This window comes from Electrona antarctica (assembly GCF_951216825.1).
Source record: "Electrona antarctica genome assembly, chromosome: 2".
NCBI classification, from domain to species: domain Eukaryota; kingdom Metazoa; phylum Chordata; class Actinopteri; order Myctophiformes; family Myctophidae; genus Electrona; species Electrona antarctica.
Genome location: NC_136807.1, coordinates 8,654,071 through 8,672,792, shown reverse-complemented (window position 1 = coordinate 8,672,792; position 18,722 = coordinate 8,654,071). Strand labels below are relative to the sequence as shown.

At 43.1% G+C, this 18,722-nt stretch overlaps 1 protein-coding gene across 2 annotated transcripts in view; it reads left to right on the top strand.

Moving 5' to 3' along the window:
• nadka (NAD kinase a) overlaps nucleotides 1-17,082 on the top strand; it is a 32,774-nt gene extending 15,692 nt beyond the window's left edge. The window contains exons 4-13 of one of the 2 annotated variants that reach the window (XR_013788555.1): nucleotides 3,720-3,849; nucleotides 4,831-4,939; nucleotides 5,458-5,543; nucleotides 5,629-5,731; nucleotides 6,181-6,323; nucleotides 9,359-9,458; nucleotides 11,317-11,474; nucleotides 13,372-13,454; nucleotides 13,913-15,892; nucleotides 15,964-17,082. Coding sequence is in view for 1 of the 2 variants with exons in the window: in XM_079490260.1 (XP_079346386.1) it covers nucleotides 3,720-3,849; nucleotides 4,831-4,939; nucleotides 5,458-5,543; nucleotides 5,629-5,731; nucleotides 6,181-6,323; nucleotides 9,359-9,458; nucleotides 11,317-11,474; nucleotides 13,372-13,454; nucleotides 13,913-14,063 (1,063 nt within the window). In the remaining variant the exon portion in view is untranslated. Of the gene's footprint in view, nucleotides 1-3,719; nucleotides 3,850-4,830; nucleotides 4,940-5,457; nucleotides 5,544-5,628; nucleotides 5,732-6,180; nucleotides 6,324-9,358; nucleotides 9,459-11,316; nucleotides 11,475-13,371; nucleotides 13,455-13,912 lie in introns of both variants that reach the window. The other variant, XM_079490260.1, reaches the window with a different exon arrangement.
• The last annotated feature ends 1,640 nt before the right edge of the window (nucleotides 17,083-18,722 follow it).

The following is an 18,722-nucleotide window of genomic DNA, read 5'->3' as shown; positions in this document are numbered from 1 at the left end:
ATTGATCTCATTTTATTTAAAGATTTGAAGAGAAAGTAGTGCAATTACCAATACCTGTTATCAGTACGTCTATCTATGATTTCAGTCATCTATGACAAACGGACATACAATGCACCAGGTTGGGAGAGTTGGGGGGTCTCCATCTATGGCTGAGCAGGGGTTGACACTAAGGTCTCAGAGGCACCTGCCCGTCGGGCAAACTACAGGTCATGTTCTACTTGCCCAAAGGTCATGCCCACTTGCCCGAAAAGTAAATTGTCCATTATAAAATATGAATTGCTGTTCAACACTTATTTATTTACTTTCTGGGGCTGTGCGATTAAAAAAATGTAGGTATTTGGTATAAACAATTGGGTATGAATCCAATTTTTGAGTGGTGTAAACCACTCCTACGACTGGCTTTGTTAGTTTACGTGTCTGTCTGTCTGTCTGTCTACGGTCACCCAGTTCACCCGGGTGTGATTTCATTACGTCAGACATTACGTCAGATCAGAGCTGATCAGGCTATATAAGACCTTACACCACTCAGTTCACACATTTTTTTTTTTATGCCAAATACCTACAGAGCAGTGAATATGACTATGGGATCACACTTGTTATTTTATATTTTGAAGTGTAGCAACAGTGAAAATAGCACTAGAACTAGAACTAGTGCACTTATTTTATATTCCACAGACCAGAAGACTGAGCCTCACTCAAGTGTTTAGACGGATAGCTTGTGTTGTGTTTATAGATGGTTGCGTCCCCACTCAAACGAGCACTTACCCGGTCCGGCAACCAGAAAGCGCAAACTACTTGCCCGAAAGCTTTATTTACCTGCCAGGGCCAGGTGGGCAACCCTTAGTGTCAACGCCTGCTGTGTGCTTCAGCCAAATCAGCAAAGCCAATCGAGAGACAGACGCAGATGCACAGACATTCTCAGATGTATTGGTAGAGCTCTGTTGTATTTTAAATAGATTAAATTGAGGGTTTTTGACTGAAATCTTTTAGCTTTTACATATTTAATGTCCCACACATCACTCACAATGTGGCTCGATGTTGCACCTTCGGTTACTTTCTTCAGTGCTGTGTGTCTTCATGTGTTGTGTCATCAAATGTCAGTCAGTGTAGCATCTTTTCAATTTCAGCTTTTTCAATTTCACTGTTCTCTCTTAAAGGGAAGTGTGAACGAGCGTGTGTGTGTGCGCGAGACTATAACGAAAGAAAGTGAAAGGGCCTGTGTGATTTTCCTCATTGGTGCAAAAGGGCAAACATGGAGTTATGGCAAGTTGACATGTCTGATCAAGGTTCACGATCGGTTATACTTTATTGTTACATCCTTGTGTACAGGTACATAAGAGTAAAACCTATTTTAGTTTTGGCTTCCTTACAGACAATGCAGCTGCATAACATAACATTCAAAACCACAGCAAGCACAGCAAACAAGAATAAAGAGTGCAAGAAAGAGCAATCAAAGCTTAAAAATGTTAATGTTTTCCCTGTAGTAGCAAAGTTAGGTAAACCTTTTGTGAACAGCTTCACAGTAGGTTAAGTTCCATATATACAACACTGATTGTTTTATAAGTAAAAGTAGTACTAGCACTTGCAATACCACAACGTAGAAATACTCTTTACAAGTTAAAGTCTTGTATTGAAAATGAAAAAACGTCTGTGGGAGAGGAGAGGAGAGGAGAAAGTGAAAAGGGGCCTGTGGGATTTTCCCGATTGGTGCCAAAGGGCAACCATGGAGTTATGCAAGTTGACATGTCTGATTGTTTTACTTAAGTAAAAGTAGCACTATGTCACCACAATGTAGAAAGTTAAAGTCCTGTAATCAAAATGAAAAAAAGTAATAACCAAAACAGTAGCACATGGAAGAGCAACGTTTGCTGGTCACTCCTACTGCACAAAGGACCAAGTAATGTAGGATATCCTGTTTTGGTGGGTTCTTCAATTGATTAGAGGAACTAAGCCTCATACATATCCTCAATCTTCAGGGACACAGGACTTGTGTTCCAACAACTGGGAGCAGCAATGCGTCTATGGTAAGACAGACAGAACGTTGATAAAGGTTGTGTGGATGTCTTGTACAGTTTCCTCATAGATCCTTTCAAGTCAAGTGGTAATGTGGTAATTCCATGTACATCTTTGTGAACGTTGTGGTTTTACCTGCTGCCTTTTGGGACATTTGACACTATTTTTTTTGGACCGCATTTTAAATTGCCTTATGTACTGTAGTACATTGTTTGGTCAATAGGACCGAAATAAACTAAACTTGCCGTTGCACAGATTGCATTTGACCTAGTTTTCATTGAATTTTTCATAACTGTTCCACACACAACTTATTTCTGTATGTCGAGAGAGAGGATTTGAAATGTGTTTGATTTGCAGTGATAATAATAAATTGCAGTGGGGTTTTTGTTTGTTTTTTATCGGCCAGGATGTCCGGAGGCATTTATATTTTCCGGCTTTTGTCATAAAAAGAGGCCAAAACCGGCACAATTACCGGTCTAACGAGATCTCTGGTTCACATTAACCCATTCTGGGCGGGAACCCCTTTTGGTGTTAGCATTATGTTATGCTTTAGCTATTGAAAAATAGCAGATCTACAAGCTCATAGCGCGCCACCGAGTGGCGCGCTACGAGCTTGTAGGTCTGCTATTTTTGAAAAATCGAAGAACGACTGACATAGAAACATAGCTTTTTCAGAAAACTGTCAGGATGTAGAAGACATTTTTAGAGTCTGATCTCAGTTCAAGATGGGTTAAGGAAGATGGGACGCTAATGAACAAGATTTGTAGATTCTGGTCCAGCATGCAAATTAATAGATTTGCCTGGGATTGCCGCACTTGAACACCATGTTCAGAATGGGATCCGTGTTCAGACCGCTTGGTCTGAACACGGATTTCTTGGCCGAGAAGGAACGGCAACCCGCCGGTTCAGAGTACATTTCTTTAATTGTATTACAGCTGTTAGTCCTCACAAATGGCCTGTTTAATTTACGCTTCCTTCTGAATTAAATGTGGTGACTCTCCATGGATTCAAGTTCTCAGTCTTCAAGACTTATTTCAGTAATTTGGATTCCATAGAAGGCAGCATGTCTACTATAGCAGGGGTTCTCAACGTTTTTGGCCCGGGGACCCCCGGAAATGCTTTGGCAATGTCTCGGGACCCCCGCCCCGCCCCCTCCCGACCCCCAATATAAATTGACTGCTACAATAACCTTAAACCATTTTGGGCGGGAACCCCTTTTGATGTTTTAAGCATTGTTATAATTTAGCTATTGAAAAATAGCAGATCTACAAGCTCATAGCGCGCCACCGAGTGGCGCGCTATGAACTTGTAGGTCTGCTATTTTTGAAAAAAATAGCAGACCCCTGGTCTACTATAGAAGTGCGTCGCTCGCAGAAAATTGCAGATCCATAAGCTCACAACACGCCGCATTGCGATAGATTGGCTATTTTCGATTTGTTAATTATTTTAAGATTAGGTTTAGTAATTTTAAGAGTATTTGAACTGATCAAACTAGCAATAGAATACATGTTTTTAGAAGCATCTTCTATCAGAAATGTGATAAACACAAAAGCAAAGGTTTAAAGCCTCAAATCTGTGATTTCTTCAACTGGTTGGCTGTTATGTGGAACAGCAGCAACAAAGAATGATAATACCTAAAACATTAAACTTTCAGCCATGAGATATATTTGTTTTTGCTTTATTCCATATGTCTCCTCCTTGCTCAGGCACATCCAGGACCCTGCCAGTCAGAGACTGACGTGGAACAAGCCTCCCAAAAGTGTCCTTGTCATTAAGAAGATCCGCGACAGCAGCCTGCTGCAGCCTTTCAAATCGCTGTGCACGTTCCTGACCGAGGTACACCCGACCGCACGGTGTCACATCGTGTCACTCACACACATTCACACGCCCCGTGACTTCACTCACACACATTCACACGCCCCGTGACTTCACTCACCATCCATGTGCGCTGTGACATCACTCACACACATTCACACGCCCCGTGACTTCACTTCGCTGTGACATCACTCGCACACATTCACACGCCCCGTGACTTCACTTCGCTGTGACATCACTCACACACATTCACACGCCCCGTGACTTCACTCACCATCCATGTGCGCTGTGACATCACTCACACACATTCACACGCCCTGTGACTTCACTTCGCTGTGACATCACTTGCACACATTCACACGCCCCGTGACTTCACTCGCCATCCATGTGCGCTGTGACATCACTCACACACATTCACACGCCCTGTGACTTCACTCACCATCCATGTGCGCTGTGACATCACTCACACACATTCACACGCCCTGTGACTTCACTTCGCTGTGACATCACTCACACACATTCACACGCCCTGTGACTTCACTTCGCTGTGACATCACTCACACACATTCACACGCCCCGTGACTTCACTTCGCTGTGACATCACTCACACACATTCACATGCCCCGTGACTTCACTTCGCTGTGACATCACTCACACATCGACAGAGCAAATCATTATGTGTATCGTTTGAATTCCATGTCCACACACTAGTTATTTCAGCAAGTTATTTGCATTGTTCTTAACTTTGCGATGGCTCTCTCAATGAATTTATTGAAGTGGTCCTCAGAGGCCTTTTTGGGCCGGTTTTGACAACCGTGGGTCTGACCGACTTGGTGCATTTATAGATGGATAACCCCTGCTACCCTACTGTTTTGAAACACAATAGTCTAGCTTATATTTCATTATATTTCCACATTTAGTTAACTTTAAACAGTAGAAAGACTTTGCACAATCTTTACCTGTGTGTTGACCAGACCTGTTGTCCGAATGTTTATTCTGTAGGTGAAAAACCTGATTGTTTACGTGGAGAAGACAGTTCTGGAGGACCCGGCCATCGCAGGCGATGAGAACTTCGGGACCATCATTAAGACATGTTGCACTTTCAGAGAAGGTATGCTGGCCAACGGGCTCTCTCTCTCTCTCTCTCTCTCTCTCTCTCTCTCTCTCTCATATCACATACCAAATGTTTTTCACCTAGAAGAGCCTCAAGCACATGAGCCCTATTCTGAGACAAACATTGGACGAAAATGGCTCCTCTGCAAGTAGAGCGACCATTTACGGCAAAGAGATTTCGATGTAGACTAGTTGGTTCTCAACCTTTTCAGGCAGTGACCCCCAAAAGTATCCCTATTTGAACTGGTGACCCAGTTCAAATAGGGACTGATGGGGACCCCCCCACCCTGACAAGCGCTTGGAATTGTAAGAGTTGAGGCATTACATTTAGTTTTACTCGGTTCCGCATTGTAAGCTTGTAGATTGGCTATTTTCACAATGTTTGCCTCTTTCTTATATTTTTTGGCAACCCCAGGCAAATAAGTATATAGGGTTTTACATTTATACTTCATCACATAGCCGTGACGAAAATATATGATAAACATTCTCTCTCTTCTTTTTCTTTTTTCCTACCAGATCTCGATGACATTTCCAATCTGGTAGACTTCATCATCTGTCTGGGTGGAGATGGAACCCTGTTGTACGCATCTTCACTCTTCCAGGTACGAAAGCTACCCAGGCGGCGCTCCTTCATAACGATAACTTGTTCTGACGACAACTTCTAAAGGAGCGTTGTGTGTTTTGCAGGAGAGCGTTCCACCAGTAATGGCCTTTCACCTGGGTTCCCTGGGGTTCCTCACGCCTTTCAACTTCGACACTTACCAGTCTCAGGTCACCCAAATCATTGAGGGTATGTGACCAGCGCTATCATAGCCACACATTCAGTGTTATTTTTTCCCCCCCCATTTGTAAACCTCAGAGTGTAGAAACGTAGTAATCAAATGGACCATTGCAGTGTTACGTGCAGGGTTGTTTTTTAACCCATTTTGACCTGAGATCAGATTCTAAAATGTCTTCTACATTCTGACAGTTTTCTGAAAAAGCTATGTTTCTATGTCAGTCGTTCTTCGATTTTTCAAAAATAGCAGACCTACAAGCTCATAGCGCGCCACTCGGTGGTGCGCTATGAGCTTGTAGATCTGCTATTTTTCAATAGCTAAAGCATAACATAATGCTATTTTTCAATAGCTAAAGCATAACATAATGCTAACACCAAAAGGGGTTCCCGCCCAAAATGGGTTAATTGTGTCGTGTGTGTGGGTTCACTTCTCACTGTGAGATGTGTTTTTGCTCGCGTAGGAAACGCCGCCATCATCCTGCGCAGTCGGCTGAGAGTGCGCGTTCACAAGGACATCAAGGAGAAGAAAGCCAGGGTGGACGAGAAAGGTCTCATCATGACCAACGGAGACAGCGAGGGAAGCCGCAAAGCTGTCAATTACCAGGTGAGCGAGCTGGCCACAGTACGTCATCCATTACTGCTCTGTTTTCATTCTCATTGACCAGCAAACCTTTTTTTCTTTCTTTTTCCTACCCCTTCATGTTGAAAATATTATCCATTTCAACTCAACACGCACGCTACCATTACAGTGAATGATGGGGTTGTGGCAACAAATTGTGTAACACTGTCTTGTTTTGAGTGTGTTACGCCATCGATAAAAAGCAAAGCTTTTGCACACCTACAGGCGACAGGTGCGTAGGAGAGGGTACGGTGCGCCACAATGAAAAAGGAACAAACACCCGCACACGTCTTCAAATGCAGTGAACCAACTTTAATAGGGAAACAACAACCCTATTAACCCATTTTGGGCGGGAACACCTTTTGGTTTTAGCATTATGTTATGCTTTAGCTATTGAAAAATAGCAGATCTACAAGCTCATAGCGCGCCACCGAGTGGCGCGCTACAGACCTTGTAGGTCTGCTATTTTTGAAAAATCGAAGAACGACTGACATCGAAACATAGCTTTTTCAGAAAACTGTCAGGATGTAGAAGACATTTTTTGAATCTGATCTCAGGTCAAAATGGGTTCAAGTTGGTTCACTGCGTGTGTGTGTTACGCCGAAACTGGTAACCTGTCGGATTTCTGTGATTGTGTTGCTTCCTTCAACTCTTCTCTCGTGTCCTTCCTGTTCAACGAGCAAAGGTGTTTATTCACAGGCTAAACGAAGGAGAGAATGAGCTAAACAGCATGAACACATTTAGCACAGAACGGATAAGGTAATTTTACATTACACTGTTGTTAACCCATTTTGACCTGAGATCAGATTCTAAAAATGTCTTCTACATCCTGACAGTTTTCTGAAAAAGCTATGTTTCTATGTCAGTCGTTCTTCGATTTTTCAAAAATAGCAGACCTACAAGCTCATAGCGCGCCACCGAGTGGCGCGCTATGAGCTTGTAGATCTGCTATTTTTCAATAGCTAAAGCATAACATAATGCTAACACCAAAAGGGGTTCCCGCCCAACATGGGTTAATTCATAATTCTCCACTTCAAGATGCAACCCATATTGAACGTTGACCATAATATCAAGCCTACTGTATATAAATAGCCCTAGAATAATTTGCCACGAAATATAACCTATATTTAAAGTAGCTAATGATACATACCATTAGTGTGTATGGCAGCGTAACGTGCATTCATACTGTAAGCATAGCACATGACAGACCCTTTCCAAAAAATAACAAATAAAAACGGAGGCGTCCCAAGAATGTTTGCAAGATAATAAACCTTACCCGTTTGGATGTGTTGAATGGATTTTATTGCCATAATGTCATGGTTGAAAGCCTTTATGCAACAACTCTTTATGCAACAACCCTTCGTAACCAATATTTACCCCTAAAATCACCTCAAACTCCACTAATGATTGCAAGAAGTGCCACCGGTGACCGGCACGCCGGTCGTCTACCCTGTTCCACAAACATGTACAGACGGTGGGGAACATTGCATTGCAGTGTGCCTCCCTGTCCGTTAGACTGGCACACAAGCACAGTGAAACCACAGAGCTAAACCACAAAGCAAAACACAATAACAGAGCTATTATGGTGGCAGCAGGTAAGCGGAGCGACAACGCCGGGTGAGATTGAGGACAGAACAGGTCACCGACATCACTCAATCCTAACTACTTGGCACACGTCTCAAAAGATAGCGATAGGCCTCACCGCCTGGCCTGTGGTTATCCATCCAGGCTGCCATTATTACTGCAACGTGTGCGTGTGCGTGAGCAAGCATTGTTGTCAAGCACAGGAATGCTGCGTGGAGAGACACGGGAGAGAGAGAGAGAGAGAGAGAGCACCGGGAGAAAAGAACACCTAACCTGTTCGACCTGCCCCGCAGCTGTGCTTGTCACTCTGTCTCTCTCTCTCTCTCTCTCTCTCTCTCTCTCTCTCTCTCTCTCTCTCAGGCACAAGAATAAGCTTTGTTTGTGGAGGCTATCTGAGAGAAACGAAATGGGACACTTTGTGATTTTGGGAATTGCGCAAAGCTGCAGTCCCGTGACCTTTATGTCCTCTTCCGTGAGGTAATTACTACTAACACCCGCGCCTCGAACCCGGGTCTCCCCACATGGGAGTCCAAAACATGTACGGCTCATCCAAGAGGGAATCCCCCACTTAATTGGGGGATATTTTTCTTATTGTCTAATAAAATATTCAGAAGGCTCTGAATATTGGGGGATGACTAGTCTATTTATTTACAGTATTTTTTTTCCCGGCCCGGCGCTGGTCTAGCACTGTTCCCATTTTGTTGCGCAGTCGTCGTGGTGTATTGTCTGCATGCCTACCTCTCACTGCAATGACCATGCAGTTGCTCTCAGTCTAAACTCCATCGAGGTGTCGGACATGCTAATACACAACAAATCACTGTTCTTTGTATGCTGGCTGTGTGGGTGTGAGCTGCGCCTGCTGCAGGAAGCAATATATGTATGGGGAAAACGTTATTTCCCGTCAGTTAAGGTGAAAGCTGAGAGGAGAGCACACGCACAAAAGAAAACGCATCAAACCACTGAGGAGTCAATGGTGTGATCATGGACTACTTTAATACTTATTCAGCAAGGCGAAAACATGGGATTTAATGTCATTCCATTCCAATGGTTTCCGCGGGTGCGTTCTTTTTTTTTTAACCAATTTCAGTGGTCCATTAGGGTTTGGGTCCGTCATGAAGAGCTCTATGTGTATATATTATCTAATATGTTCATTATTTATTCTGAGTTCAAATCCGGTTCATGACCTGTGTTGGTGGTCATCCCCTGCGATAAAGCAGGAATTCTCCTAGGAGCGTGCCGGTCATATGAAGTATATAAGCTTTCAGTGGTGGTGTTTTGTTTGTGTTTTGGTCAGGTGTTAAATGAGGTGGTGGTTGACAGTTGTGTGTTTTGCTCAGGTATTGAATGAGGTGGTGGTTGACAGTTGTTTGTTGTGTGTTTTGCTCAGGTATTCAATGAGGTGGTGGTTGACAGTTGTTTGTTGTGTTTTTGGTCAGGTGTTGAATGAGGTGGTGGTTGACAGAGGTCCATCATCCTACCTCTCCAACGTTGACCTCTTCCTTGACGGACACCTCATTACCACTGTACAGGGAGATGGTGAGTGTTTTTTTATATCGATACCAATATGCTTTACATTGAAACAAAGAAAAAACAAACAAAACAAAACTAGCAGTCAAAGGCCGGTTGCTCAGGGGTAGAGTGGCTGGATGGTAACCGCAAGGTTGCCAGTTCGAACCCGGGCTCCCCCAGAGTTGGTGTCGAAGTGTCCTTGAGCAAGACACTGAACCTCTAATTGCTCCTGATGTGCTGGTTGGTGCCTTGCATGGTTTCCGCTGCCATCGGTGTATGAATGTATGGGTGAATGTAATGCACAACCTATGTAAAGCGCCTTGGATAAAGGTGCTATATAAATGCACCATTTACCATTTTTCAGTGCTAGCCTCGGTACCCAATTTTGAGTTATTTATTTATCTCATTTTCCCTTTTGTGACTCCAGCACCTCCTTTAAGGGTTTTTCAGCTGATGAGCGGTGGTTCTTTTTACATTTTTGTCTTGAGTTATTGGTTAGCGAAATACAAGGAAGTGAGCTTCCTATGCCAGAATTTCCAATGGGTTTCCCCAGGCTTTTCATTTTTGAGCCGAATGCAAACGAAAATAAAAAACCTGGGGAAACCCATGGGATATTCTGGCATAGGAAGCTCTCTTCCTTGTATCTCTTCCTTGTATTTCACTAACCATTAACTCAATATTTGGTGATATCAGTGTTCTCCGCTGTTTTCTGGGGGGGAGGAGGGTGGCGGGGCGGGTGCTCAGATCGGTGAACCAATAGGATCCACCGCCTGGATCGCGTGCGTGCGTGCGTGCGTGCGTGTGTGCGTGCGTGTCCGTCCAGCTGATGTCCGTTGGCGCAACTACTACTAAGTATAAATCAGGCGTTAGCCACTCTGTCGTTGGGTCTGTCAGGCCAACATTTTGCACACGAGGGCTGATCGCTTATCACCGATTCCGTGCTTGATTTAGGACCCAAGCAGTGATGGGTGGATGGATGTCTGACAGGCCAAACAGATCGATCTGCTGAGAGAACCAGAAGTTCAGTGTTTGCTTCCTTCTCTGTCTGACCTTCACCTCCCGGGAAGAACCTTTCTGGGAAAACTAGTCTGCTGCGTCTTTGTAAATGTCTAGAGAGACCGTGATATCATTATAGCAGAGAGGGTTGGGCGTTCTGGTGCTGCAGGGGTAATGCACCAGACCCAAATCCACTCATTTCCGAGCATCTATATATGAACACACTTGACCATGATGGGGGGGGGGGGGGGAGGGACCAGCGACTCCTACGGGAAGGGGTGGGATCCTATCTCCTGTTTCTCTTAGCGTGAGGTACTCCTGGATGACGCTAGTAGTATGTCGCAGGACCAAACCCTCGATGTGTGTCAAGCAGGGAGAAAAAGAGAGAGATTGCATGTTATACTTTTTTGTTGCTTTTCTTTCTGTATTAGGTTTGTCCTAAGGCAGGGTTCCCCAATAGGCGGCCCGCGGGCCATTTGCGGCCCGCGGAGCGCCCCCTTGCGGCCCGCGGAAGAATTTTTTTTTTTGGGGGGGGGTCCCAGATATAAATGGCATTAAATGGGGGTCAGTAGCCTATGCATGTCAAACTGGGCATCCTTTTCAAATGGGGTCCTGCCCTGAAAATGAATTTTCAGGGCAAGACCTCGACCTCATGCGGACTCGGCCCCCAGCCTGGTACCCTAGTCAAAATATGGCCCTTGAGGAAAATTAATTGGGGAACCCTGTCCTAAGGGGACAAACCTAATACAGAGCAAGCTAAATTGCTTGCTCTGGGTTGGATCTCTGTCGGTCCTTTCCTCTACATGTAAAGTGTCTTGAGACAACTTGTTGTGATTTGACACTTTAATAAAATTGAAGTGGGGTCTCTCTGTCATGCGGTCTTTCCCAGGTGTGATCGTGTCCACTCCCACGGGGAGCACGGCGTACGCGGTGGCTGCGGGAGCCTCCATGATCCACCCCAACGTTCCAGCCATCATGATCACACCCATCTGTCCTCACTCGCTGTCCTTCAGGCCCATCGTGGTTCCTGCCGGCGTGGAACTCAAGGTATGTGCAATAGCCTCTGTAAACACAGAATATCTCTTCCTGTCTAAAGAGGACGAGACGTGAAGACCGCACGGGCGACGCCATGGTGCTCCATGGAAGGAAAGAAACATGCGGCTTCCTTGGTCTCAACTGCGCATGTTTCTTTCCTTCCATGGAGCACCATGGAGCAACATGGCGTCGCCCGTACGGTCTTCGCGTCTCGTCCTCTTTAGACAGTCCTTGCTTCCGGGCCCCTTCCCTACTTCCTTTACAGGTGTTGGCGATGATACTAATTAAGGCTCTGCTCCATTTAGCGTACAATGGTTCTCAAACTTTTTAATTTCAAGGACCCCCTGACTCTTAGAGTGTACAAATGGACCCGTAGGGGTCCATATCGTTCCATTTGTACACATTCAGAGTTAGACACCCGAACGGGACCATTTGGAACCCACTCAAGGACACTTTGAGACCCACTGGTGTAGCAGAGTGTTTCCAGTGCCACAATAGCAGCACCCTGACTCTGTTTGACCAGAATGGAACAGAGCCTTCATTAGTATCATCGGTAACACCTGTGATGGAAGTATCCCTGGGGCCCTGAAAAACAAAATGGGCATGTATGCATAGAGCCCATTAACATTTGTGTTTGGCTCTGCTCATGGCTATGTCAATGGTTCCCCACCGTGGGCTCCTTGACAGGGTCCCAAGGATACCCAGCTAAAATGATTGATGGTTGAACCTTACAGGTCTATGAAGGGCAGTCCAAACCAAGCACTAGAACTAGGCATGTAACGATTCACTCAACTCCCGATACGATTCGTATCACGATATGTGGTTTACGATACGACTTTTCACGATATTTTTAACAAAGCATATTTTCCAGAAAAATCTTTTTTTTAATGATTTATCTTCCACCCCGAGCTTTTTCACATTTATTATTTGATTGCATTGCAAAAGTAGCATTACTTTTGACTGCAGAAACATAATTGCCTTCCTTGATGTATTAATGAGCATCAACAACCATCACCTGGGCAGTCACAGCTCCCCTCTACAGTGCTCTACTGTAGAGCACTATCATATTCAAGTGCTCAAAAAGCACTTGAATATGATGGAATATGATTAAAGCTCACATTTCATATCACACACACACCATAATTCACTAGCCCCCCTAAAATATATATATATTATTACATTTCTATTAAATTGATTAATATCGTCGGGATTAACAATATATATCGTCAGGAAAAATATCGATATACGATATATTGTTACGTGCATAACTAGAACTGTAAAGATTGTTGTTTTAAAAATCGTTCCAACTGAAGTGGATTGCAGAGTCCACACCACTTGTATTGCTTGGTGGTGACGGCCCTTTACTCTGTGCGTGAAATGAAATGAAATGAAATGAAATGAAATGAAATGAAATGAAATGAAATCTATATTTACCCAGGGTATCTGGGCTAAGCTCAAGAACTTGTTTCCAGCCAGGCCCTGCTCATAGAACACATTTCATCGTAGTGGTTGATGCCTTGTTCAAGGGCATTTCAGCGGTGGTAATTTTAACGTGTCGGACGGCTGGTTCGAACTGGGAACCTTCCGGTATCTAGACCGCGCCGCTATCCGTTCGGCCACCGCTGCCACAGTGTACAAATTACTCTCAGAATTTAAATTACTCTCTCAGAATTGAGAGTATACAAATCATGTTGTGAGTGACATGTTAATGATGAAGCATGACATGTTAATAATACCTGGCAAGCACCCAATGTGGCTTGCTGAAAATCACATGGGTGTCTGTTTTCAAAAACACCTTTTTTAAAAGAATATCTCAATGTGACCGGTTTACATTCTTGTGCAGGTTTGCATCACCAAAAAGGTTCTTCCACTAAAGCAACCGCATTCCCTGCGTTTCAACCTTTTGCAGATAATGCTGTCTCGCGACGCACGTAACACGGCCTGGGTATCGTTCGACGGGAGGAAGCGACAGGAAGTCTGCCACGGAGACAGGTAAGCCGGCGGTGTCGGAGTAGCACCACAACAACAACAACAACAACAGCGACAGACATGCTAATGGCTTACGGCTCTAACCACCCCCACACGGACTCTGCCTAGACTCTCAGTCACAGGTGTTTGTTACATAACCTTCCTTGACCCAGCTTAACTGGGCTTGAGCCAGGTGCGTCCCACACGCCCTGTGCAAGTTATTTAGTTTCTACTTCCTTCATTAAGCCTTACAAAAATAAATGTGTTCTTCCTGGTTCCTCACCTGAAGCGAGCCTCATTGAGCCATAACGGAAAACAAATGCACAGTCATGTCGCCACGTCTTGTGTCAACACCTCCGGCTTGTTACGTGATTGAAAATACCTCTGACTTGTCTTTCTTTTGTTTTCCTTTTCTTCTTACCCACTGACTCAATAATGTTTTATGTGTGTGCCAATTCCCTCCCCCCTCCCACCCGTTACAGTATTACCATCACTACTTCCTGCTACCCCGTTCCCTCCATCTGTTTCCGAGACCCGGTCAACGACTGGTTCGAGAGCCTGGCCCAATGTTTACACTGGAACGTGAGGAAGAAGCAGAACTACCTCAGCTCCGAGGAGGAGGAAGAGTTCTGATGATGATGATGGCTGACTTCCTCTTCCTCCCTCCGACTCCTCCGTAAAGGGGATCTCCACCGCCAGCTGGCGGCGACATCAAGTGCTCGGATTCAGCACTCAACAAATCTCTATCACGAGTGGATTCTAATTTGTTCAGTGTTGTTGCCGCAGAAGGCCCCTGTGTGTGTGTGTGTGTGTGTGTGTGTGTGTGTGTGTGTGTGACTGTGTGTGTGTGTGTGTGTGCACACGTGCGTGTGTGTGTGTGTGTGTGACGTCCCGAGTGTTAATTTAACTTTACGTTTGCACACTCTCAAGAGTAACAAATGGATGAATTAACACTAAGGATTTTACAGAGATCTTTTCTTTTATTTCCATACTTACATCATCAATAGCAAACGTTTTAAAGGTTTAATGCTGTTTTTACAGCACGGTCTTTGGTAATGCTTTTATGTATGACGGACCTAATTACGAAAGACTGATTTGTGTTCATTGAGACCTGAGAGTGTATAAGGATTGATTTAAATGAGTATACGTAGTGAAAATTGTGCTGAACTTTTAGTTCCGCCCTTGATGAACTGGGGAGATTTTCATTACGTACAAACATGTACGTTAAAGGGAAACTTTGCAGACGTACCTAGATCCAGTTGTTTTGATGTGAGGAGATCATATAGTTTGATATAGTGTGGAGGAAAAAGTCGTCTTCTGTATTTCTCCTGTGAAATGTGGAAAGGACGCTCATGCCTGTGATGTCACAAACGTGTCATTTCACATGACTGGGCGTACGGAATGTAGAAGACAGGTATTTTTTCCAGGAAGTTATAGGTATGTTCTCTTCATGTCAGAACTCTTGGATTTAGGTTGGCGAAATTTCCACACTAATACACTAATAGGGCCTTAGTCAAGTAAAGAGTAACCAGGCTTAGCCAATCAGCTCTGGATAGCAGTTGTTGTAAATGAACCCAACGGTATAGACGGATGTTTGATGCTGTCAAATCTTTTTCCTTTTTGACAGTTTCCAAATGGGTATGCCAAGAAATGGCATATTTCTTACTATGTTACAAGTGAACACTGCATTTCCTGAGTTATCACGGTCAAATGCTTAATTTATACGTAGTTGTGCAATGGTGTTGTTCGCCGAGAATAGAAGTCACAATCCAAGGTGACGGCATCGCAAGTTTGTAGATCGGCTATTTCCCGGTGAGCAACTACGAATGATTTAATGTATTGTCAATATCACTTAATTTCTCCGAACGAGCAGGGGGATCACAACTCCTCTGCAATGCCCAAATGTACTGGCTGTGCCTTAAACACTGGTCTGTTGTGTATAAATGTAAAATATATATAATTTAAAGGTTTATGTGATCTTAATTCTACCCATCATACTGTATAATATATCATATCTCTGCAATGCAGTGTTGCAGATGTACCATACCACACCCATACTATTCTCTTTACTGTTGCAGGCATTGTTGGAGCTAAAGAAACTGGAATAATTATATAATTATAGTAACGTTGCGTATCTGTTATCTGCAAACCCTGTGTAGCGAGTGAACACAAACGACATGGCAAAGAGTATGAGGAACGGTTGTAAAAAAAATGTATCTCATTCCAACTTAAGCACTTAGACCATAACTCTTTATTTTGAACCTCCACGAAGCCATAGTTGAACTGTTTAGTTTACAGACTGGTAGTCTGTTTGCGAGTTGTAACACGTGACCACATTACAAAGTTGGGCTTCTTTGACGGCAGGATTGAGCATATCGAGACTGTTATTTTGTAGTGCTAAAAGTCCGTTTTGCAGTCTCTGCTTTAACCCATTTTGGGCGTTTTTTGGTGTTTTAAACATTGTTATAATTTAGCTATTGAAAAATAGCAGATCTACAAGCTCATAGCGCGCCACCGAGTGGCGCGCTACAAGCTTCTAGGTCTGCTATTTTTGAAAAATCGTTAAAATGTGGCGCAAATCATTGAATATATATTTCGGAGCGAACATTTTTAACTAAAATACTTGCTTCTGGGTGGGTCCCTGCGACTACATGTTTTGAGATGGGGGTCCGTGGCCCAATAGAGATCATTCTGGGGGTCCTTGACATGAAAAAGGTTGAGCACCACTGACATAGAAACATGGGTTTTTCAGAAAAACGTTAGGATTTAGAAGCCGTTTTTTTTTTAACCGACCTCAGTCCAAAATGGGTTAGTATATATTTAACGTGGCCTATAACTTACATTGTGTTAAAGGATTGGTGATGTATCTGTGCTTATATTCCGTACCTTATGAAATCCACCTAACAAAACTCTCTTAAAGGACCACTTCACCACTTTTCAACTTCTCTTCCTATAATTGGTACTAACTAATGTTCATGATAAAATACCACAATTTTTTCCTACTCAGTCTGTGTCTCATAGGAAGGTTGTGGGCAGTTCAGAAACCCGTCCACCAGTGACATCATCGATGGTGAATCCAAGCTAATAGAAACGGCAGGCTTTCTTTTCCTGAAAAGTTGCAATGCAAAAGTTGAAGCCATCGTTCTCACGATAATAAGAATCTAAATATATTTTAAAACAAATCTTGTTTAAAAACAAATCTGCCTAATGATGATGTCACTGGTGGACGGGTGTCCGAACTGCCCAAAGCCCTCCTATGAGACACAGACAGAGTAGGAAAAAAATGGTGGTGTTTTATCATGAACATTAGTGAGGACCAATTATATGAAGAGATGTTGAAAAGTGGTGAAGTGGTCCTTTAACTGAATATATATATATATATACTAGCAGTGAAGTCGGGTTCAACAGAATCCCACAAGAGGACCAACTCTGACTCGTTCTTAAGTCAGTCATTCCTTAACACTTTTGACAAATGTACGCAACGCTTGAATGAAGATGTATTTTGTATAGTCTATATGTTTATTGACCAGTTTACAATGTATCATTTCTGAAGAAGTCTATTTGGTACTTTTTATATTAATCAGATTTTCCAAGTTCTCAAAGGTTTTAATAATTATTTTGTTAAAGTCAATAAAATCTATTCTCTTTCTTAGTGGCTGTAAATGTTTGGATATGTTTAATCTTTTAAGTTATTTTCCTTTAGGCCCTGACCTACAGTATAACAGTAATTAGTCATTTGAGTGGGTGAATGACCTAGTTAGAATTGTAGGACCAAAGGTCAATACAATAATCCTATTAATATTTACTGTACATGCATTCCAAAACAGTCTAATTTGCTGTGGCAATGCTTTGAATTGCATGTATGAACACAGAAAATGGCAAAAACTGTCATTGTTTACTGAACTGCTCGGTTTAATAAACTGAGCAGTTTATTGCTGGATCCACTCGGAGAAAAACCTTTTGTTTTCCTGTGTTGCATCATTGTCTTCTCAAAGTGCTTTTCACTTCTTCATAAAGCCCCGTAAAAGACCATTCACACCAAGTACAATAACTATAAAGATATAATTTTAGTTCACGCCACAACTATAATATCGTCAACATTATGTTATAGTTGTAGTGCTCGGTGTGGACGGCCCTTAACTCTATTAACAGCCTATAACTTTGACTTTTGTAATGGGATCCTTGTAAACACTGTTCCTCAGATATGAATTCTGCTATTTTCCTTTCTCTCCCAGAGCACTTTAATAAACAAAGAATCTTTTGACCAATAAAGGTGTGATCAAAAACACACTTTTACATGTGAAAACAAAATCCCTTGTTTTACAGTACAGTACAGTACAGTATTTGTATTTCACTGCGTTTAACCATTATGGAACCCTAGCATCCCTATTCTGGCCATAATAGGCAGACACCGGACATTCCTGTGAAAATAGCTGATCTACAAGCTCACAACACGGCACGGCGCGTTGTGAGGTAGTAGAGCTGTTATCTTTGTTGAAGAGGTGGTGTACAAAGCATGAGTTCAAGTCCGTTGCTCTCCCCATGTCCCCCATATATGGAGACTAGGTTGACGGAGGGTGTGTAGAGCCCAGGATCACATTAGATAGTTGACACGGGTGAAAAATGGGTTACAAAATTGTGGGATAAAAATTATATATATAAAAAAAGGTGGTGGTTTACAGGGGAAAACAAAGGGGTCCAAGTATAGACCCAAGCCCTGGGGCACACCATTTATAGGGCATACCAGTGGCAGCCATTGAACTGGTTCCATCGATCCAGGCCCAATTTAATTTATAGTATATCATATTATTAAATATTGAATTTGGTTTTTTCGCAGAATCAAATGTTCATGATTCACCACCAGGGTCCTGGATGGCTTGATTATAGCCTTAACATAATTAATATAAATATTGTTTTTGGACATCTCTATCAGAAACTGAACGCCACTGCTATTCCCAATAGAGGGTATGCGCATGCTTAAAGTGAATGGCACATCGAGTGGCAAAGCAACAGGCAAAGTGAGTTTAACATGGTTTAATGCAATCATCATGCAATTTTCTGTTTGGATGCATGGGTTGTCAAGGCCAGAAAGTCGTTTTTTGCCACGCCGTAGGCATTCCTGCATAACTTCCGGGTTTGATGATGTCATGCGCATACCCTCTATTGCAGTGTCTTTTTCTTCCCCCCCACTAATCATGTACTTATTTGAGGAAGTAGAAATGCTATTTTCAAAATGGTTCTTTTAACATTTTATTAAGAACATCAAGTTAAAAAAACATACATTGAGTTGTT